The sequence below is a fragment of the Bubalus kerabau genome, chromosome 5 (genome assembly GCF_029407905.1).
Source record: "Bubalus kerabau isolate K-KA32 ecotype Philippines breed swamp buffalo chromosome 5, PCC_UOA_SB_1v2, whole genome shotgun sequence".
Classification (NCBI taxonomy): Eukaryota; Metazoa; Chordata; class Mammalia; order Artiodactyla; family Bovidae; genus Bubalus; species Bubalus kerabau.
In genome coordinates, this window is record NC_073628.1 from 23,594,061 (window position 1) to 23,617,406 (window position 23,346).

Sequence of the window (23,346 nt, forward strand, 5' to 3'; positions counted from 1 at the left end):
AATGCCCAACAACACGCAATTCAGGTTCTAAACTTTTTGGCAGAAAGGGGATATAAAGTCTCCCATGCTAAGGCACAGATGGTCGAGACAAAAGTCACTTACCTGGGAGTTCAAATTACACGCAGATCCAGGAGGCTGTCCTCTGATCACAGACAAGGAATCCTCCAGTTGTCCTCCCCCATGACTCGAAAACAATTGTGAGCTTTCCTGGAGCTAACTGGGTATTGTAGAATCTGGACACCCAACTATGGTCTAATTGCCCAGCCCTCATATGAAAGCTTAAAGGGATGGGATGATTCAATCCCACTGATGGGGGGAACTCCTCAAAAGAAGGCAGAGGCTACACTAAAACGGGCCTTAACTCAGGCACCTGACTTGAGGTTGCCATACCCAGAAAAAGCATTCCAACTTTATGTCCAGAAAGAGAGGGAATAGCCTTGGGAGTGTTAACTCAAAAGGTTGGGATCTGAGCCCCAGGCTCTTACTTATCCAAGAGGCTTGATCCAACTGCCCGAGGCTGGGACCCCTGCCTTGGAAATCTTGCAACTATTGCAATCATGATAGAAGATGCTTTAAAACTCTCCTTTGGGGGCAAACGAACTATTTTTACCAGCCACCAAGTGAAACAACTCTTAAATGGAAGAGGCCATTTATGGATGTCTGATCAAAGAATCCTCAGATATCAAGTAGTATTGATGGAAAATCCAGGCCTCACTATATCTCCTTGAGGTTCTTAACCAGCCACCCTCCTGCCTACCCCGAGGACTCTCTCCCCTTTCACTCTTGCCTAGAAACCTTGGACCACAGGATAAAACCCCGAGAGGAATTGTCGGAAGATCCTCTGACCAATCCTGAGAAAATCTGGTACTCTGATGGAAGCAGCTTTGTCTTGGATGAAAAAAGAAGAGCAGGGTATGCAGTAGTCTCCCATTTTGAGACCATAGAGGCTAAGCCTCTGCCACCAGGTCGACAAGCTACAGTGTGCAGTGCCGGTTCAACAAAGATATAAAACTACACACGACCAAGGAAAATATCACTCACCTTTAGATGGACACTGCTATAAGGACTCTGAGGCCTGAGACTAACAAGAGGTGGCGGGCGGGGGGGGGGGGGGGCAATACCCCTCGCCGTCCCAGTTCAGCAGGAAGTAGCCAGAAAGACCTCGGCGCCCCTATTCCCAAAGAATTGGGCTTCCCATCTCTTGACGGGGGAATGCTAGGTAGTTAGAATAGGAAACAGGAGTCCAGAATGGTGGTGGCCAAAAGACAAGGAAGGGAAAAGCCCGTGAAAATAGAACAAAGGAAGGTCGGAGGACCGGAGTGAGGACCTCAGGTAGAACAAACAGCACTCCCGGCTAGCCCAATTTACATAGGTCAGGCCCAGGGGGAGTAAAAAACCTAAAAAGAGGAGCCAAAGGGCCAGGTCTCTCTCTCTCCTGCGCCCTGGCATGCTGCCCCACTCTCTTCTCTTCGCGTCTTTGAGTCGACATGCCCTCACGCCTTGAGGATGGATTCTCCTGCTATTTTCTAAACAAAATAGAGCTATAACATGGTCTGTTCGAGATCTGAGAGCTATAACACGGTCTGTCCAAGACCCGAGAGCTGTGACTCGCGGAGGGCTTTAATGTCCGTCACTCCCAATCTTTGTTGTGACCAGACCGAACCGAGAATACACTCACCTGACGATTTGATCTTTGAAATTAATTTATAAACATAAGGAGATTTCGTAAATTTGTTTGTTGCTTTTTCCCACTGCTAACTTTAGCAACCTTTATTAACGTATGTACACATACACAGTTGGTTCGGCCTTTTTTCAATTATTAGTTCAACAAGGAATTTTCATCACATACTTAGGGCACTGAAACAGAACTTGTTGCAGGGAGGAAGCCAATTCTGACTCCACTTGGAACTGTTTCCTTGACTTGCTTTTCGTTGCTTTTGTTATTATAATCATACAGAATGGTTTGCCTCAGAGCATCCTGCCTCTCTGCCTGACAGTTAAACTAAAGTGCCTTTGTTCAGAATCTTGTCCACCTGTGGGTGGCAGGAAGGAAGAAATTAACACATCCCCTGTCTGAGGCTTGCCACTCTAGGAGATGTCCGCAAGATTAATGGCCTTTTTACTTTGCTTCCTCACCTCCCCCCATCTCTAATCTATAAAAGGACCTGGCATCCAGATCCCATAAGATGGTTATTTTGAGGTGCTACCCTGCCATCTTCTTGGTCTGCCAGCTCCCCTATTAAAGTCTCTTCCTTGCCTCAACACCTGTCTTTTGGATTCATTGGCCTGTCGTGCAGCGAGCAGAGCAAGCTTGGACTTGGTAACAAACTTACCCTCATATCCTGCAAAGCCCGAATTATCTAGTAGAGAGTTTCAGTTTGAGGGAGATGTGAGGTCTTGTTGATGGTGCCTGGTCATAGTAGGGTCCCTCCATTGCCACTCCTGTCCCATGTTCTAGTCCCAAATCTTCTCTGCAAACAGCATCCGACCCAAGATTCTCTACAGAATCCCCTAGATTCTTTAGGGCAGAAGGAGAAAGAAAGCAGACTTGAGCAGAGGGCCTTAGAATTTATTTGAAACATGTATCCACATGTTAGTGTAAGGATATCTGCTGTCTATATTGAAAACACTGTCACGATATAACTCTTTCCATTAAGAGATGAGTCTTTTTTAAAATATTTTTCTTTATTTATTTTTGGCTGCACTGGGGCTTCGTTGCTGTGTGGGCTTCGTTGTTGTGGTGAGTGAGGCCTACCGTTTAGTTGTGGTGCTTGGAGTTCTCATTGTGGTGGCTTCTGTTATTTCGGAGCACAGGCTCTTGGGCATGTGGGTTTCAACAGCTGTGGCACGTGGGCTCAGTAGTTGGGGCTCCCGGGCTCTAGAGCACAGGCTCAGCGGTTGGGGCTCCCGGGCTCGAAAGCACAGGCTCGGCGGTTGGGGCTCCCGGGCTCTAGAGCACAGGCTCGGCGGTTGGGGCTCCCGGGCTCGAAAGCACAGGCTCGGCGGTTGGGGCTCCCGGGCTCTAGAGCACAGGCTCGGTGGTTGGGGCTCCCGGGCTCTAGAGCACAGGCTCGGCGGTTGGGGCTCCCGGGCTCTAGAGCACAGGCTCGGTGGTTGGGGCTCCCGGGCTCTAGAGCACAGGCTCGGCACTTGGGGCTCCCGGGCTCTAGAGCACAGGCTCGGTGGTTGGGGCTCCCGGGCTCTAGAGCACAGGCTCGGTGGTTGGGGCTCCCGGGCTCTAGAGCACAGGCTCGGTGGTTGTAGCACACTGGATTATTGTTCCTCAGCATGTGGGATCCTCTAGGACCAGGGATCAAACCCATCTCTTCTCCATTGGCAGGTGGATTCTATACCACTGATCCACCAGGGAAGCCCCCAAGAGATGAGTCTTAAAAGTGAAAAAAATACACTTTCCATCAAGTGGCAGAACTGTGGTGACGGACATATGGAAAAGAATATAGGTTTAGAGCATAAGCTGAGGTCGGACAGTCCCAGCATCAAACTTGAGATTTATCACTTACCAGTGATCTGGTTTTGGAAAAGTAACAACTTCTCTGACTTAAGGCTAAACTTCTCACTTGTAACATGAGGCTTCAATTAGACAAATATGTAAAATGCGTAGTATAGTGTCTACTAGAACGCATCAGTGAGTGGAAGTTCTTGGCATCCTGCAAAGCTCTGTGAGAGTCGAAGCCTGCTTCACCTCTGACACTTCAAGTGGCTTCTGGTTGATCTTCACCTCTGATCAAGAAACTATTGGGTTGGCCAAAAAGTTCATTTGGGTTTTCCATAACATCTTATGGCCAAACTTCTTGGCCAACCCACTGTGCATGCAGCGTATCAGAAAGCTCACTGATCTGCCAGTAAGTCGGCATACCCCATCATAGAACTTTCTATTTGGGGAGAAACTCTGTGGGATAGGTGTCAATAGGTGAGCAAGATCCTTTCCTTTTTTTGGTAGGGAAATTATTGGTAGGTTAGATTGGATCTCCCAGAGATAGATGCTGAGATAAGGATTAGAGTGCAAGCAGTTTATCTGGGGAAGTCACCAGCAGGGAAATGGAGGTGTTTGAAAGAAAGGAAGGAGTGTGGACAACTGGGGTTTAATCCCATCAGGGAGCCCTGGGAGACAGTGTAGGACACACTTTGGAGCTGCTCCACCAGGAAGAGCAAGGAAGTTTATTTATTTACCAACTTCTCATCATCAGTTAAGATCTGCTTTCAGAAGCATTAACTGTTGCAGCAGAGCCATGCAGCAGAACCCTGCAGGTCTACACCACAGTTTTCCCAGTGGAGCTTGCAAAAGACTCTACATGGCATACAACTACGACTAACACCACTAGCACCAAGGAGTCTACTGGTCATAGGGCCAGGCAGCAAGGCCACGTAAACTGCTCTCAGAACCTGCTGAAGGTCTGCTCTCGCTCTGGCCCCCCTCATAATGTGTGGTCTTCAAAGTTACCTAATACATGGATTGAAGCAGTATTCCCAAATGTGGTACATGTTGTCTCCAAGATTGGAAGAAGCCTACCATTACTGCACCGCCACGTGGTATAAGGAGCAGGATGCAGGAACTTGTCCTCAAGCTTGGAGTGGACCTCTTAGGGATGCCCAAGACAACTGAACCTTAAAAACTTGACTGACATGGCAGGCCTGCCAATCATTTCAGGGCTTATGTCCTCCCTGCTGGTATTCAAGTGATCCAATTAACACGCTGCTTTCAAAATAGGGGAACTTGGGACTTCCCTGCTGGCCCAGTGGTTAAGAACCCACGTGCCAATGCAGGGGACACAGGTTGAATCCCTCGTCTGGGAACTAGGATCCCACATGCCATGGGGCAACTAAGCCTGCAAGCCAAAACCACTGAAACCTGTGCACCCTCGAGCACGTGCTCTGCAACAAGAGAAGCCACCGCAACCAGAAGCCCAGTCACCACAGTCCCTGCTCACGGCAGCTAGGGAAAGCCCTCCTGCAGCAGCAAAGATGCAGTGCAGTCAAAAATAAACAATTAAAAAAAAAACATATAGGGGAATTTGGTGATGTTTTGTGTCATATGTACCAAGACAATCAAGGTCTTCGGAGTAATAATTTGGAGGTGCTGTGGGAAAACATCCTTAGGATTCTCAGAAGCCCTCGATGAGAGAGCATTTATCTTAAATCATTCAGGAGTCTTCACAGATGTCCTTCCAGCCATACCCTTGATTTGATATTTGGCCTTGGACTCCTTCAATGCTGAGAAATATTTACCAGCTGGGAGAACTGGGAATAAGAGTCAGTTCTATCAGCCAAACCAGCCAGTCCTGGCGCTTCTGTGTCTCCTCCAGATTCTGCTTACAAATTGCACGTTGCCTTCTCTCGCTCACCCCTCTCTTGCTGCAAGTTATCAGACTCCGTTAGAAGAAACCAAATGGCACTTTCAACATTCTGTCTGGAAATCTCCTTATCATCTATTTTAAAGTTTACTAGGTACATTTTCTATCTTCCAAGTTGCCACATGCAACATTTCTCCATTTACTCCGTCACACTTGACACATGTTGTCCTTCTCCAGCCTCTAATAACTTTTCTCGCTGCTTTCTCAGCCTCCAGCAACTGTTTGTTCACCATCCCTCCAGGCTTTGCTAACAGCCTCTTTGGTGTTTTTCCAGCTTCTAACCACCAACTGGTCCAAGGGCAGAATTCCAAGAACACTAGAGTGGAAGATACAAGCCTCTTGAGGTTAGGCTGGAACACTTCTGCTATATTTTATTGCAAGGGAGCCATGGGGCCATTCCAGATTCAAGGAGTGGAGGAAACAGACTCATCTAGTAATGGAAAGAGTCATAAAATATTGTGACAATGTTTTTTGGTATACAGCAGACATCATTACACTAACATGTGGATACATCTTTGGGATACATTCCCAAAAGTGAACTTGCTGAGTCAAAGGCAAGTATGCATTTGTGAAATATTGCCTAGGCACACTTTATAGACGTTATACCAATTTTGAATTTCACCAGCAAACTAGAAGGGGATGGCAGATGAAGTTTCCTCAGATTTCACAAGACAATGTATTATCCAACTTTTTTTCCCCTGCCATTATAACAGGTAAAAATTACATCTTTGGATTTCCCTGGAGGTAGTACAGTGGATAGGAATCTGCCTGCCACTGCAGGGGACACAGGTTCAATCCCTGGTCCAAGAAGATTCCACATGCCGCCATGCAACTAGGCCCATGGGTGTCAACTGCTGAAGCCCAAGAGCCTGGAACCTGTGCTCTGCAACAAGAGAAGTCACTGCAATGAGAAGCCTGTGAACCACAACAAAGAGTAGCCCCCTCTTGCTGCAACTGGAGCGAGCCCCCATGCAGCAATGAAAGGCCCAGTGCCGCCAAAAATAAAAATTAAAAATAGACAAACAAATAATTTTAAACGACCTATTATAGTTTTACTTTCTATCTGCATATTAATATTTTATAAATTTGTTTAAGAACCAATTGCATTTCCTCCTTGAAACTGGCTACGTTTGCATTTTCCATTTGGTTTGTAGGCTTGGCTTATCATCTTTCAATGCACTCAAGAATTCTCATATGTTAATAGTAAAATACAATTCTGGAACAGGCTCTCTTGAGTCTCTAAACTGTTTTCTTACATACCTGGTTTTGGTCTTTCTAAGGGTAACAACTTCTCTCCTCCCTAAGAAAAGCTAATAGTATGAGACCATGATGAGCTCTAGGGGAATATGTGGTTCTCTAACTGGAGAAGACCTGGGTTTCTAGATATTTTCCCCCAGATTTCACTGTTCCCAGAAGAGAAAGTCACATAGGTGGAAGAGAATCCTAAGTCTGGAGGGACCTAATTGCCTTCAATTTCCTAATGGAGGCTTAGGGAAAAGTGATCATAAAGATATGCGTGTTTATGTGTTATAATTGATTTCTGTACTTCATGCACACTGCTATAAAGAGTTCTGCACTGGGCTTCCCAGGTGCCCTAGTGGTAAAGAATCCACCTGCCAGTGCAGGAGACATAAGAAATGTGTGTTCAGTCCCTGGATCAGGAAGAGTCCTTGGAGAAGGGCAGGGCACTCCAGTATTCTTGCCTGGAGAATCCCATGGACAGAGGAGCCTGGCGGGCTACAGTCCATAGGGTTGCAAAGAGTCAGACACATCTGAAGCAATGCATGCACACTAGTGGATGAAAATAGAAATGCCTTAAAGAGTTCTACATTGAAGTAGAACATGCGTGTTTGAGTCTAGTGACCTTGGACAAGCGTCTCCCCTTCACTTCAGTTTCTTTGCTTGTAAAAGGAGGATGATGTTACCTGTCCAGAAACTCAAAATTGCAATTTGTGAAGGTGAATTTTACAAATATATGGTGTTAGGATGTTCACCTAAAGGTACTGGGTACCACCCAGGATCTAATGCGGGCTGTGGAAACTCAGTAGTTCTAAACTATCACTGCCTGAGGGACACCACTATTTCTCACAACCTAAGAAACTAGATGTTGCCTGACTTCTTCTAATGCTACCATTAGAGCCAACCAAGGTTAAGAGCGCAGACCCACTGCCTGAGACTTGAGGCACCAACTGCAGGTTCAGAGATCCCTAGGGCCACCCTCACTTCAGACCAGCTGGTTACAGATTAGGAAGCTCCTATGGCCACCTTCAGGTTCCAGTCTTTGTTAAAATGACTCAGAGAACTCAGGACTCATGATTACAGTTTTGTTATAATAAAGGGATACAAATTAGAACCAGCCAAAGGAAGAGATACATATAGCAGAATGTAGAATGGAGCGGGCTCCAAATGTGAAGTTCTGTGTCCTCAAGAATGTGTTTCCCTCCTGGCATCAGTGTATGGTAATATGCAGATTATTGCCAACCCAAGAAGCTCATCCACATGCTTTATATATTCAAGACACAGCAAGAAGGCCAGTGTGACTGTCTACGGAATAGCAATATGAGATGAGGTCAGAGAGGCAACTGGATGGGAGCAGAACTTAAGCAGCTCTTCAATCTAGGCAAGAAATAATGGTGACTTGGAGCTAATACTACTGAAATATTAATATTCATTGATGTCTGTAGTTTACATTAGCACTGAATTTTTGTGTTGTAGAGTTGTATGGGTTTTGACAAATGTATAACGCCATGGATCCTTGTGTGTACGTCAGTATCACAGAGAATAGTTTCAGAGCCCTAAAACTCTGCCGCGCTCCACCCATTCATCCCTCCCTCCCTTCCTGCCCCACCTCTGGCTATCACTGATCCTTTTTTTATGTCTTCATAGTTTTGACTTTTCCAAAACATGATATAGTTGGAGTCACACTGTATGTCACTTTTCAGATTGGCTTCCCTCACGTAGCAGTATGCATTACTCCGTGCCTGTTCATGGCTCCATAACTCATTTCCTTTATTTGTTAAATAATATTCCATCGTGTGGATGTACCAGTTGGTTTTTCCATTAACCTATTGAAGGACATTCTGGCTGCTTCCTGTTTTTGGCAATTATAAATAAAGCTGTTACAAGCATTCATATCTGAGCGACTGAGCACACACGCACGCACGCAGGTTTCTGTGTGGACGTAAGCACCATTGTTGGACCAGGCAGCAAAAATATGTTTAGCTTTGTAAGCGGTTGAATCAATTTGCATTCCCACAAAAAATGAATCCGAGTGCCTGTTGCTCCATAACCTTGTCAGCATTTGGTATTGTCAGTGTTTTAGATTTTAACTATTTTAGTAGGTGTCTGGAGGTATGTTGTCATTGTTTCAATTTGCAGTTCCTCAAAATATATCACATTAAGGATATTTTAATGTGCATTTCCACCCATATATCTTCTGTAGTGAGGTGTCCATTCAGATCATTTGCCCATTTTTTAATTGGGTTGTTTTCTTGTTAAGTTTTAAGTGATCATTTTATATTTTAGATGAATCCTTTATTAAATATTAGATTTATAAATATTTCCTCTCAGCCTTTGGCTTGTCATTTCATTTTCTAAAGCCTATTACTCTTGATTAACAAGATGTACTGTGAACATCTCTCTAAGTTAACTTACTTACTACAATACTTTTCTTGTCAGAATAGTATTTCATGGAATGATTATAGCAGTCTTCATGTAGCCAGTATCTTACTGCTGGGTTTATACATCCATTCTAATTGTTGGTATTGCACACCATGTAATGGCAGACCAACTTGTAACTAAATCTTCGTGTACAATCTTATTTTCTCAGTATACAACCTCAAAGTGGAATAGCTAGCTGGATTAAGGAGTTATTATTTTTTTCAAGTTTTTGTAATTTATTTATTGGCTGCTCCATGCAGTACGTGGGATCTTAGTTCCCTGATCTGGAATGGAACTCAGGCCCCCCTCCAGTGGAAGCAGGAGTTTTAACCACTGAACCACCAGGAAAGTACATATTTATTACAATTGCCCAATAGAAATTATCAGTAATACAGAAAGAGCATCTATTTCCCTAGGCTCTTAAGGAGGTATTACAAAATGCTTCAGAATTTGAAATAGCTTTCTTTTTCCTTCTGGATACAAAAATAACTCATGCTTATGCTATAATTTAAAACTATTTGCAAATTAAAAAGTTAAAACTAGTATTTTATGCCTTTAATTTGTATTTCTTTGATAATTAAGTTAAACATTTTGTCAAGCAAAACATCTTTAGTCCCACTTAAATGACATTAATATAATGGGTATGTAATAAATGTGCCATGATAATATTTATAAAGCATCATTTGAATACTTGGTATACAACATGGTACTTTGCTGGTTATTACTAAACATGTATAGAAGAATGAATCCCTAACCACTGTGGTGCTGGGAAAATTAGACAATTACATGTAAAAGAATGAAATTAGAACATACCCTAACACCATACACAAAAACAAAATAAAAATGGATTAAATACCTGAATGCAAGGCCAAACACTATAAAACTCCTAGAGGAAAATACAGGTAGAACATTCTTTGACATAAATCACAGGAAGATCCTTTTTTAACCTACCTCCTAGAGTAATGAAAATAAACACAAAAAATAAGCAAATGGGACCTCAGTTCAGTTCAGTTGCTCAGTCACGTCTGACTCTCTGCAACCTCATGAATCGCAGCATGCCAGACCTCCCTGTCCACCACCAACTCCTGGAGTTTATGCAAACTCATATCCATCGAGTCGGTGGTGCCATCCAGCCATCTCATCCTCTGTCGTCCCCTTCTCCTCCTGCCCCCAATCCCTCCCAGCATCAGGGTCTTTTCCAGTAAGTCAACAATTCACATCAGGTGGCCAAAGGATTGGAGTTTCAGCTTCAGCATCAGTCCTTCCAATGAACACACAAGATTGATCTCCTTTAGAATGGACTGGTTGGATCTCCTTGCAGTCCAAGGGACTCTCAAGAGAGTCTTCAACACCACAGTTCAAAAGCATCAATTCTTCGGTGCTCGGCTTTCTTCACAGTTCAACTCTCACATCCATACATGACCACTGGAAAAACCATAGCCTTGGGACCTAATTAAGCTTAAAAACTTTTGAACAGTAAAGGAAACCATAAACAAAATGCAGAATGGGAGAAAATAATTGCAAAGAAAGCAACTAACAAAGGATTAATCTCCAAAACATATAAACAGCTCATGAAGCTCAATATCAAAAAAGTGAAGAACCCAATCAAAAAATGGGCAGAAGACCTAAATAGATATTTCTCCAAAGAAGATATGCAAATGCCCAACAAACACATGAAAAGATGCTCAACATCACTAATTATTAGAGAAATGCAAATCAAAACTATTATGAGTTATCACCTCACACCAGTCAGAATGGCCATCATCAAAAATCTACAAACAATAAGTGCCGGAGAGGGTGTGGAGAAATGGGAGCCATTATACTCTGTTTCTAGGAATGTAAGTTGATACAGCCATTATGGAGAACAGTGTGGAGGGTCCTCAAAAACTAAAAATAGAACTGCCATATGACCCAGCAACCTCACTCCTTGGTATAGATACATGCACCCCAAGGTTCATGGCAGTACTATTTACAACAGCCAGGACATGGAAGCAACCTAGATGTCTAACAACAGAGGAATGGGTAAAGAAGACGTGGTGCATCTACACAATGGAATATTACTCAGCCATTAAGAGAAATGAAATTGAGTTATTTGTAGAGACATGGATGGACCTAGAGTGTCATACAAAGTGAAGTAAGTCAGAAAGAGAAAAACAAACATCGTATATTAATGCATGTATGTGGAATCTAGAAAAATGGTATAGATGATCCTATTTGCAAAGCAGAAGTAGAGGCATAGACATAGAGAACAAATGTATGGATACTAAGGGGGGAAGGGGGTGGGAAGATTTGGGAGATTGGGATTGACACCTGTATATTATTGATACTGTGTATAAAATAGATAACTAATGAGAAGACACTGTATTGCACAAGGAACTCTACTTAATTCTCTGTGATGACCTGAATGGTAAGGGAGTCCAAAAGAGAGGGGATATATGTACAAGTAGGACTGATTTGTTTTGCTGAACAGTAGAAACTAACACAACACTGTAAAGCAATTAAAAAAAATCCCTAACCACTAAGAAATCACAGTCCCAGAAAACCAACAGTCACTCAATAAATACCTATTGTTTTTCTGGAACTATATTTTCATAACAACTTTACTGAGATATAATCAACGTACAATGAACTGTGTACAATTAAGTGTACAATTTGATAATCACTAACATATGCAGGCTTCAGCAATACATGAACCATGAAATTCCAGATGTTCAAGCTGGTTTTAGAAAAGGCAGAGGAACCAGAGATCAAATTGCCAACATCTGTTGGATCATCGAAAAAGCAAGAGAGTTCCAGAAAAACATCTATTTCTGCTTTATTGACTATGCCAAAGCCTTTGACTGTGTGGATCACAATAAACTGTGGAAATTCTGAAAGAGATGGAAATACCAGACCACCTGACCTGCCTCTTGAGAAATCTGTATGCAGGTCAGGAAGCAACAGTTAGAACTGGACATGGAACAACAGACTGGTTCCAAATAGGAAAAGGAGTACGTCAAGGCTGTATATTATCACCCTGCTTATTTAACTTATGCAGAGTACATCACGAGAAACACTGGCCTGGAAGAAGCACAAGCTGGAATCAAGATTGCCGGGATAAATATCAATCACCTCAGATATGCAGATGACACCACCCTTATGGCAGAAAGTGAAGAGGAACTAAAAAGCCTCTTGATGAAAGTGAAAGAAGAGAGTGAAAAAGTTGGCTTAAAGCTCAACATTCAGAAAACGAAGATCATGGCATCAGGTCCCATCACTTCATGGGAAATAGATGGGGAAACAGTGGAAACAGTGTCAGACTTTATTTTTCTGGGCTCCAAAATCACTGCAGATGGTGACTGCAGCCATGAAATTAAAAGACGTGTACTCCTTGGAAGGAAAGTTATGACCAACCTAGCTAGCATATTCAAAAGCAGAGACATTACTTTGCCAACAAAGGTCCGTCTAGTCAAGGCTATGGTTTTTCCTGTGGTCATGTATGGATGTGAGAGTTGGACTGTGAAGAAAGCTGAGTGCCGAAGAATTGATGCTTTTGAACTGTGGTGTTGGAGAAGACTCTTGAGAGTCCCTTGGACTGCAAGGAGATCCAACCAGTCCATTCTGAAGGAGATCAGCGCTGGGATTTCTTTGGAAGGAATGATGCTAAAGCTGAAACTCCAGTACTTTGGCCACCTCATGCGAAGAGTTGACTCATTGAAAAAGACTCCGATGCTATGAGGGATTGGGGGCAGGAGGAGAAGGGGATGACAGAGGATGAGATGGCTGGATGGCATCACTGACTTGATGGACGTGGGTTTGGGTAAACTCCAGGAGTTGGTGATGGACAGAGAGGCCTGGTGTGCTGCAATTCATGGGGTTGGAAAGAGTCAGACATGACTGAGTGACTGAAGTGAACTGAACTGAACATATGCATGCTCCAGTGTTCTTGCCTGGAAAACTCCATGGACAGAGGAGCCTGGTGGCTTACAGTCCATGGGGCTGAGTGGCTAGGCACATGCACCCAACGACTGCACGCACCTGTGAAACCATCCCCACAGTCACCTTGTTTGTTTCTCATCTCTTAGGTTCACTGTCATTTGTTTTCTGATATCTTTTGTCTCGAAAGCCCTTGTTTCATAAGTTTTGTCTGGTTTTCTAGTGATTCAGGGGAGGAGGGTGTATCTAGTTCCTGCTGCTTATCTTGGTTGATTATGAAAGCATGCCTGGATTCTTTTAAGTGCTGGATCCAGTAGGAGGGAACAAAATGGACAAAATCCTTAGCTTCAGAGAGCCTACATTCCAGACCAGGGTGACAGTAAATATATGAAAGAACAGTAAATTTGCATAAATAAATGATTTCAGATAATGTGTGTCAATAAAATAAGATGGGATTGTGATAGAGATGCAGGAAAGGTTTCTCTGGGGAGGAAACATTTGAGGAGATGACTTATGAGAAACAGGCTGTCACTTGAAGAGCTAAGAGTGTGTTCTAATATAAGGAGATATGACAAGTCCAAACAGAAATAAGCTTGGCTTATTTCATAGGGCAAATACAAGGCCAATGTGGCTGGAGTGTATTTGAGATGGGAGATGAAGTTGGTGCCGCAGGTAGACTGTTGTTGTTCAGTTGCTCCTTTGTGTCTGACTCTTTGCAATCCCATGGACTGCAGCACACCAGACTTTCCTGTCCTTCACCATTTCCTGGAGCTTGCTCAAAGTCCTGTCCATTGAGTCATTGATACTATCCAACCATCTCGTTCTCTGTCGTCCCCTTCTCCTTGTGCCTTCAATCTTTCCCAGCAACAGGCTCTTGAGTTTAGAGGAAAAGAGTCTTGTAGATCAGTGTTCCAGCTATCAACTGCTGCATAACATAGAACAACAACAATCATGAACTTTACTCATGAATCTAGGGGTGCTTGAGGTCAGCCAAGTGACTTTTGCTACAGGTCTCTTGTGTGGTTGCAATTAGGTGATGGGTGGGAATGGAGTCATCTCAAAGATTCCTCATCCCCCTATTTAGAGCCTGAGCTACTTAGACAAATAACTAAAGGATAGAACATTTCTAGTTCCTTCGCTCTCTCTCTCTCTCGACTAGGGTAGCCCAATTTTTTACATGGTGGCTAAAGGTTTTCAGAGCAGAAATTGGCAAAAGCTTCAGGGTATTTCCAAACCTAACCTTGAAGTCACACAATGTCACTCCCACCACATTTGGTTTGTCAAGGTAGTCACAAAGATTCACCCAGGTCCAAGGGGAAGGAACAAAAATTCAACTTCTTATTGGAAGAGCATCAAATAATATGTGGATATGTTTTAAAACTGGGATTCCCAGGTAGCGCTAGTGGTGAAGAACCTGCCTGCCAATGCCCGAGACATAAGAGACACAGGTTCAATTCCTGGGTCGGGAAGATCCCCTAGAGGAGGACATGGCAACCCACTCTAGTATTTTTGCCTGGAGAATCCCATGGACAGAGGAGCCTGGTGGGCTACGGTTCATAGGGTTGCAAAGAGTTGGGACACAACTGAAGCGACTTAGCATGCATGCATGTTTTAAAACCATCATACTCATGGCAAAGATTTTGGGTCATATTTTTACAACAGGAAGCCACTGGTGGGTTTTTAACAAGGGAATGATACGCAATGATTTGCAATTTTAAAAGGTCAGTCTGTCAGGATTCAGTTCAGTTCAGTTCAGTTCAATCGCTCAGTTGTGTCCGACTCTTCACGACCCCATAAATTGCAGCATGCCAGGTCTCCCTGTCCATACAACTCCTGGAGTTCACTGAGACTCACGCCCATAGAGTCAGTGATGCCATCCAGCCATCTCATCCTCTGTCATCCCCTTCTCCTCTTGCCCCCAATCCCTCCCAGCATCAGAGTCTTTTCCAATGAGTCAACTCTTCGCATGAGGTGGCCAAAGTACTGGAGTTTCAACTTCAGCATCATTCCTTCCAAAGAAATCCCAGCGCTGATCTCCTTCAGAATGGACTGGTTGGATCTCCTTGCAGTCCAAGGGACTCTCAAGAGTCTTCTCCAACACCACAGTTCAAAAGCATCAATTCTTCGGCACTCAGCTTTCTTCATAGTCCAACTCTCACATCCATACATGACCACTGGAAAAACCATAGCCTTGACTAGACAGACCTTTGTTGGCAAAGTAATGTCTCTGCTTTTGAATATGCTATCTAGGTTGGTCATAACTTTCCTTCCAAGGAGTAAGCATCTTTTAATTTCATGGCTGCAATCACCATCTGCAGTGATTTTGGAGCCCCTAAAAATAAAGTCTGACACTGTTTCCACTGTTTCCCCATCTATTTCCCATGAAGTGATGGGACCGGATGCCATGATCTTCATTTTCTGAATGTTGAGCTTTAAGCCAACTTTTTCACTCTCTTCTTTCACTTTCATCAAGAGGCTTTTTAGTTCCTCTTCACTTTCTGCCATAAGGGTGGTGTCATCTGCATATCTGAGGTGATTGATATTTCTCCCGGCAATCTTGATTCCAGCTTGTGTTTCTTCCAGTCCAGCGTTTCTCATGATTTGCTCTGCATATAAGTTAAATAAGCATGGTGATAATATACAGCCTTGACGTACTCCTTTTCCTATTTGGAACCAGTCTGTTGTTCCATGTCCAGTTCTAACTGTTGCTTCCTGACCTGCATACAGATTTCTCAAGAGGCAGGTCAGGTGGTCTGCTATTCCCATCTCTTGAAGAATTTTCCACAGTTTACTAAGATGCAAAATCAACATGCAAGCATCAATTGCGTTATTATATAACAGCAAAAACAATTAGCAAATGAAGTGTTTAAAATGATACTATTTACAAGAATGTTTTAAAAATACCAACTACCTAGAAATAAATCCAACAAAAATGCATGTAAGACTTTTATGCAGAAAACTACAAACCTCTGTTGAGAGAACCTAGAGACTGAATAAATGGATTTACTATTTTCCAGGATTGTATGACCAATTGTTATAAAGATGTCAGTTTTTCTTAAATTGGTCCATAGTTTCTGTGCAACGCCAATCAAAATATCCATAGCTTTTTTCTGTAGAACTTGACAAGCTAATTCTAACAATGTATATGGAAATGTGAAGGATCAATAATAGTAAGCCACTCTTGAAGAAGGAGGAAGAAGAAAAGTGGAAGAGGGATTTTCTATCCTTGATATAAGACTTATCATAAAGCCAGTGTCATCTACTATGAAGGCAGTGTGATATTGCCATGAGGAACACAGATAGAAAAATAAATAGACCAACATAATAGAAGAACCCAGAAATAGACTCATGCACATATGGAGACTTGATTGATGTCAAAGATAGCATTATAAAAGAAGGAAAGGATGGTCTTTCAGTAAATGGAATTGGAGTAATTATGTATTCACATGGAAAGAAAGAAGGAAAGAAGGGAGGGGGAGGTATATAGTCTGCAGAAATATTCGCGCATATGCACTGGGAGACATGTACAAGAATGTTTGTAGCGGCATTATTCATAATATCCTAATTTAGAGACAACCCAAAGATTCAGCAGTAGGATGGATAAATAAAATGTGATATATTCAAAAAACAGAGTATTTTACAGCAACAAAAATGAATAAACTGCAGCCTCATACAGACTAGATGAATCTTTAATTGAAAACATAATATTGAATGAAAGAAGCCAGACACAGAATACATGTGATTTCATTTCCAAAAAATTCAAAACTGGGAAAAACTTTTAGCGATGCATAACCATGGACAGAGGAGCCTGGTGGGCTAAGTCCATGGGTTGCTAAGAGTCAGACACAACTGAGCGACTAACACTTTCACTTTTTTCAATCATTCAATAAAACCGTAAAGAAGGGCAAGCCTGCATAGTGGTTATTTTTATGAGGAAGACAGAGTTGAACATTGGGAAGGGGTTGTAGGATAGGGCTTCTAGAGTGCTGGCTATATTTTATTTTTACCATCTTGGGTGTGGTCATATCAGTTCAGTTCAGTTGCTCAGTCGTGTCCAACTCTTTGCAACCCCATGAATCACAGCACGTCAGGCCTTCCTGTCCATCACCAACTCCCGGAGTTTACTCAAACACATGTCCATCGAGTCAGTGATGCCATCCAGCCATCTCATCCTCTGTCGTCCCCTTTTCCTCAATCCCTCCCAGCATTAGGCGTACCTGTTTTATAAAAATTCATTTAGTAGTTCTGATGCATGCTTTATGTACTCCTCTATACATTGTATTTTACAAGAAAAAAGTTTTAAAATACCAAGTTCACTCTGGCTACTGTGTAAGCACGCAAGTATGTAAGCAGAAAGTCCAGTTGTCCAGGAATGACAAGATAGAGGCTTGGACCAGGGTTGAGAAGTAGTCAGATATAGGAAATAGTTTAGAATTAGAAGTAACAGGACTTGATGTGGAATATGAAGGGCAAATAATACAGCAACAAACACACTCAGTCATAAGGCACAGTGAGAGTACGAAACAGAATTAACTAAGCTTCTGAAACAGAAAACGTTAATGTGAAGTGCTAAGTTGTGTGAATGGGTATCAAATGGAGGACTTCTGTCTGACACATCAGGGAAGGTTTCATAGAAAAGCTGGGAAGGAATTCCCCTGCTGGTCCAGTGGCTAAGACTCCCGAGCTCCAAAGGTAGTGGCCCGGTTTCATCCCTGGTCAGCGAACTAGACCCCGCATGCCACAACCGAGAGTTCACATGCCACAACTAAGACCCGGCACGGACAAATAGTTAAAAATAAATAAAATAAGTATTTTTAAAAGCTGGGAAAACAAACAGTTGACACAGATTATGGAGGAAATGGATGAGGGGTGATACAGTTAAAGGAGATTAGTGGATTGCTTACAGGCAGAAGCTGTACTCTTTTGCACGTTATTTTATTTTTGAGACATTTCATGCATTATCTCTCAAATAAGTTTTTATCTACTTATGATTACCATTTAGTTCCACAATAAAAGGTGTTAGCAAATTACTTCAAACGCAGCAGCCATTCCACAAGTCCTGCTTGAACCATGAAGTCTTGAACAAGTGTATCACACAACTCCTAGAAGCCAACACCACGGTCACATGATCCTGGTGGCCAATATGGCGGTGCTTCTACACTATAGAATGGAATACGTATTAATAGCTTTTACATTATTGGCTTCATTTTACCTTCAAGATGTTACTGGAGGTTTTATTTTTGATACAAGCTTTTCTCATTGGATAGACTGATGGGTGTGGGAATAAAGGGGGGGATATATAGAAATAATGTCTAAAACAGAAGTTAGTGGGAAGGGAGACTTCTCAGTCAACCCACTTTATCTAGGAAGGTTTCCTGCATGAGTCAGAGTGATTTGAGGATCATCCAGAATTAACAATAGAAGGAGGCAACTTTTCTTTTTCAGGCCTGTGGAAAAATAAGAGTGGGAGAAGCAATGATTTTAAAACTCTGTGGCGTTTCTGATTTCATGTGTGATTTTAGGCACATTTCTCTTTCACCAGGGCTTCCTTGGTGGCTCAGCTGGTAAAGAATCCGCCTGCAATGAGGGAGACCTGGGTTTGATCGCTAGGTTGGGAAGATCCCTTGGAGAAGGGAACAGCTACCCACTCCAGAATTCTGGCCTGGAGAATTCCATGGACTGTATAGTCCATGGGGTTGCAAAGAGTCGGGCATGACTGAGCGACTTTCACTCACTCTCATACACACTATACACCTTGACATTAAAAAAAATTACTGTTGGCCTAAATGAGAGTGAGTTTTGCTTTCATAGGTGTCTAAGATTCCACTAGAGCTTGTGAGAGAGTTGGAAATGAGAACACTGAAAACCAGAAAGTAGAGAGAAAGTGAAGGGAGAAGATTAGATTAACTAGAGTGCAAGCAAAGTGATGTGATAGCTAGTGCTCACACATGCTTGTGAGAACCAGGAACCGTTGGAAGAGTTTTATCTATATTAATGCATTTACTCTCATGACAATGCTGTGAGGTCATCCTCATTTCATAGCTGAAGATACCACGACACTGAAAGGTTGGGTAAATAAGTTGGTTGAGGTTACAGAAGTGGAATTTGAAGCCAGGACTTCTGAGTCTACTAAGAGAATTCATACTCTTAACTGTGGTGCTAGACTATATATACATATAGATAGATAGATAGATGTGAAAGATTTATTGCTTTGAATTTTTTAATTGGAGGATAATTTTTTACAATTGTATTGGTTTCTGTCCTGTAACAACAGGAATCAGCCAGAAGTATACATACCTCCCCTCCCTCTTGAGCCTCCCTCCCACCCACCCCAGTTTTGAATTTTTATTGGAAGATAGTTGATTCCAATAGTTTATAGGAAGATAGTTGAAACTAACACAGTGTTGTGTTAGTTTCAGGTGTAGAGCAAAGGGAATCAGTTATACATCTACTAGACTATTAACTTTTTCTTAGAAAAAAAGGAAGAGATAGCATGAATGTTGGAATTTCTTTGTGTTCATATTCCTATCTTATAAAGTACAGTGACATGTTAAAATGGCATACAGAGACAATTATCTCCTCTACTTTGTCCCTGGTGCTTATTCCTTTGGCTTTCCAATGACAACCATGTCATTCTCTGGGGCTGATTCTGAGTTTATTTTTGGCTGTGCTCGGTCTTCCTTGCTGTACCAGCTTTTCTCTAGTTGCCAGGAGCCCAGCAGTCTAGTTGGCCGTGTGTGGGCTTCTCATTCCGGTGGCTTCTCTTGTGGCGCACAGGATCTAGAGGCCCTGGCTTCAGTAACGGTGGCATGATGGCCTAGTTGCTCCACAGCATGTGGGATCGTCCCCCATCAGGGATTGAACTCACGTTTCCTGCATTGGCAGGTGGATTCTTTACCACTGAGCCACAAGGGAAGCCCTGATTTTGAGTTCAAAATGCAGCTGACCTCAGCTTTTTTTTTTAAAACCTGATATATTTGCCATTAAAAGAAAAAAAACATTGCATAGCTTATTTATATTTGAAAAACAACAAACAGCTGGGGCCTTCAAGCTTAGCATCCAAGATTATATGTTTGGCTTTGAAGAATATTGAAATAGCTTACAGCGATGTATTGGACTTGGGGTGTTTAACGTTCATTAAACTGCAGCACTTTATGGAACGGTTACCACTAATTACTGGAGGTCACAAGAGCCGTCATAATTGACAGTCTTTTTTTCGTCGCCTTACACTGGAGAGTATGAAAAACTGTGGGAAAAACGATGTAACTTCCCAGTTAGGGAGGATAGAGAACGGTATGGGAAAGTAACTTTTCTGCTGAGGCTGGGAGTTCATACTCATTTAAGCTGTAGACAGATCGTGCAAGCGCAATAAAGACGTCTAACTGTTCTACAAACCATCACCCCCATCCAGACTAACTGGAAAATAGATCAGAACTGGAATAGGAGTTGCTCTTCAAATACTGCGCTTGGGAGTCTCGAAAAGCTACAGAGCACAAACCAAGCCTGGTTCCCAGATACTTTTTCAAGTCTTTCCCAGGTATGCTCTCCCTGCAGCCTCGGCGCCTTCCCGGCGCGGGACTCCCCAGCCTCCGCCCGGGACGTCAGCCCCTGCACCCCGAGGCCAGTTCCGAAGAGGGGAGCGGCAGAGCCAAGGGAGGAGAGCGAACGAGCGAAATGGTCAAGTCCTCCTTAACTCCGGGCCCCCTCGCGGGCCTCACCCCTCCTCCCGGGGGCTGAGATTGGAGAGGAAGTGGGAAGGTTTCAATCTGTTCCTCACACCGGCGCCCTCATGCCCCAACCCTTCTCCTCCGCTCGGGGCTCCGGCGAGCCTCATTCTCGCCCCTCGCCCAGGGAGAGGAGCGCGCGCCGCGGCCGGGTGCGCGGAGAAAGACCAGGGGCGACGGGCGACCTCCACGCTGCCGCCGGGGCCCGCAGCCACCCGCCAGCCAGCAAGCCAGGCCCGAGGGCAGCCCCGGAGTCCGGGGCGGCCGGATGTGAGGGCGCGTCACTTCCGGGCGGTGCAGCGGCGGCCGCTTGGAAGATGGCTGCGCCCTGTGGCTCGGAGCTGCCCGCCAACTCGCCGCTAAAAATCCCGAAGATGGAGGTGCTCTCCCCGGCTTCTCCTGGTGGCCTGAGCGACGGAAACCCATCGCTGTCCGACCCTTCCACGCCTCGGGGTGCCTCCCCGCTCGGGCCGGGCAGTGCGGCGGGCTCGGGGGCAGCGGCGTCCGGGGGTCTCGGGCTGGGGCTGGGGGGCCGCAGCGCCGCCTCGTCCTCGGTCTCCTTCTCCCCTGGTGGCGGCGGTGGTGGCGGGGCTGCGGCAGCCGCCGCCGCCGCCTGCCGGGGCATGTCGTGGACGCCGGCAGAGACGAACGCGCTCATCGCAGTGTGGGGCAACGAGCGGCTGGTGGAGGCACGGTACCAGCAGCTGGAGGGAGCCGGCACGGTGTTCGGCAGCAAGGCCCCCGGGCCGGCCATGTACGAGCGCGTGTCCCGGGCCCTGGCCGAGCTGGGCTACGAGCGGACCCCGTCCCAGTGCCGGGAGCGCATCAAGGTAACCGGCCGCCCGGTCTGGGGCAGCAAACCAGAGGCAGAGAGAAGGCGGGGAATCGGGCCTCGGGGGCGGGGGCCGGTCTGAGCGCAGGGCTCCCCTCCGGGGCCCGGTGGGCCATTCGCATCTCCTCCGCCTTTTTTCTTCTCTCCCTGGGAAGGGGGGGCTTTTTTTCCAGATGGCCGCCAGCCCGTAGGTTTTCTGAGTTTGAAGTTGGGCGTGCCTGCCGCCGCCCCTCTTTCTTGCCAATCGAGGATGTTCTTGCGCTCTGAAGTTGGTAGTTTTGAATTGTGCTCCCGGCGGCGGTCCCATGCAGCCGGCGCCTCTCGCCCCCACCGCCGGGGCCGCTTGCTTTGTTCTAGGCTGGGGGGCTCCCAGGCAGAGGCTTACCGGCCGGGGCGGGATAGAGCAGGGATAGAAGCGGGGGAGGGGGGGGAGGTGCTGAGCTCCCCCCCCCCCCCCCGCCACCCCCCAGTTTAGGAATTTTCAAGTGAGTGGCAGGGGCAGAGCCGTACGAAAGGCGCCTTCAGACGATGGCCTTTGTGTCAGTTGTCTTGCTTCTGTCTTGAGCTTGCTTCTAAGTCGAAGGGCGATCAAGTCTTGAGATGCTTTGGAGAATTGGGAAGGCTCGGTTGTAGCCAGATATTGTATTGCTTTTGTGGAGTTAGGGCACAGTTAAAGTTAGCCTGGCTGATAGTTGGTCCGAAATTTGAGTGTGGTGTCTCCAGAGTTAGGTTGGCCTGAGGCCCTGCAGTGTTTCTGACGAAGCTCCTTCTTGAAAGCCTGTGTTCCCCTGCTGTAGCTGTTGTGCCGGATGTGATGACAAGTGAAGCTCTCACTGTGTGTCTGGCCATCCTTGTGTACCTGAAGGTTTCAGTACAGAGGCTCAATTTGGGCCAGAAATGTTACCTCCAGTCGGGTTACTGTTTTCTGTTCCTGATGACTTTTAATCTGGGAGTTCAGATTTGTAGTATTGGCAGATACGGAGTTGTTTTTTAGGTAAGTTGGTTGGTGTCCTCCTCGCAGGGTCTACTAAAAGACTCTGGTAGAAGACTTTCCCCTTAGTTCACGGAACTACTACTTGTTCAAAGTTATAGTATCAGTGTGCTTCGTTTCTGGCAGGGCTGACACTTGTTTGGAACTCCATGGCAGGGTAAAAACCCAGTGGGAACTGTCATACTCACACTGGAGAAGGATATGGCTCCAAAATTCTGGAGATCTTGTCTCAAGCGTTCATTTGAGGACATTATGGCTTAGAAAATTTGGCCCAGAAACCAAGATATTTCAAACCTACTATTTTTAGGGAATTTGACACCCATTTCTCAATTAGAAAATTAGATTGGTTTACCTGATAACATGTTATCTTTGGGTCCCCCTCCCTCTCCATTTTAAACAAGGATGTCATGAAAGTAATAGTTTATAGATAGGATAAATAGTAGCGAATAGTAGCCACTGTTCTCTGAATCGCATTCCTTGTTCTATTCAAGGTTGTTAAGGTTAAGTTCAGGGGAGTTTTTGCATTGTGCTGTTTAGCCTCTATCCATGAACTGTTTTGAGTTTAGCAGTACTCTTTAGGCTTTTGTAGTTGTTTTAGCTTCATTGATTTTCTTTTGTCCATAGAAATTTCCCAATCAGAAGGACAAAGGGTGTTATCCAAAGCTGCTTATGAATCTCACTGATTATAAAATTGTTTCTCAAAAAGCCAGGAAATCTCCAGTTGGGTTGCATCTTTGTCCAGTTATGAAAAGCATAACCTAAAGCAAAGAAAGGAAACTGGGCTTGTCTGAAGAATTTTCAAAAGAGGATCACTTTCTCTGTCTCCAAGCAGATAAGATCAGATTGACCTCA

At 44.5% G+C, this 23,346-nt stretch overlaps 1 protein-coding gene across 5 annotated transcripts in view; it reads left to right on the forward strand.

Moving 5' to 3' along the window:
* The first annotated feature begins 20,131 nt into the window (after positions 1–20,131).
* MSANTD2 (Myb/SANT DNA binding domain containing 2) overlaps positions 20,132–23,346 on the forward strand; it is a 30,908-nt gene continuing 27,693 nt past the window's right edge. For 2 of the 5 annotated variants that reach the window (XM_055581271.1, XM_055581270.1), the window contains exon 1: positions 20,132–21,501. In XM_055581271.1, coding sequence (XP_055437246.1) covers positions 20,737–21,501 — 765 coding nt within the window. In that variant the 5' untranslated portion in view covers positions 20,132–20,736. The remainder of the gene's footprint in view (positions 21,502–23,346) is intronic. The other 3 variants (XM_055581267.1, XM_055581268.1, XM_055581269.1) reach the window with 3 other exon arrangements.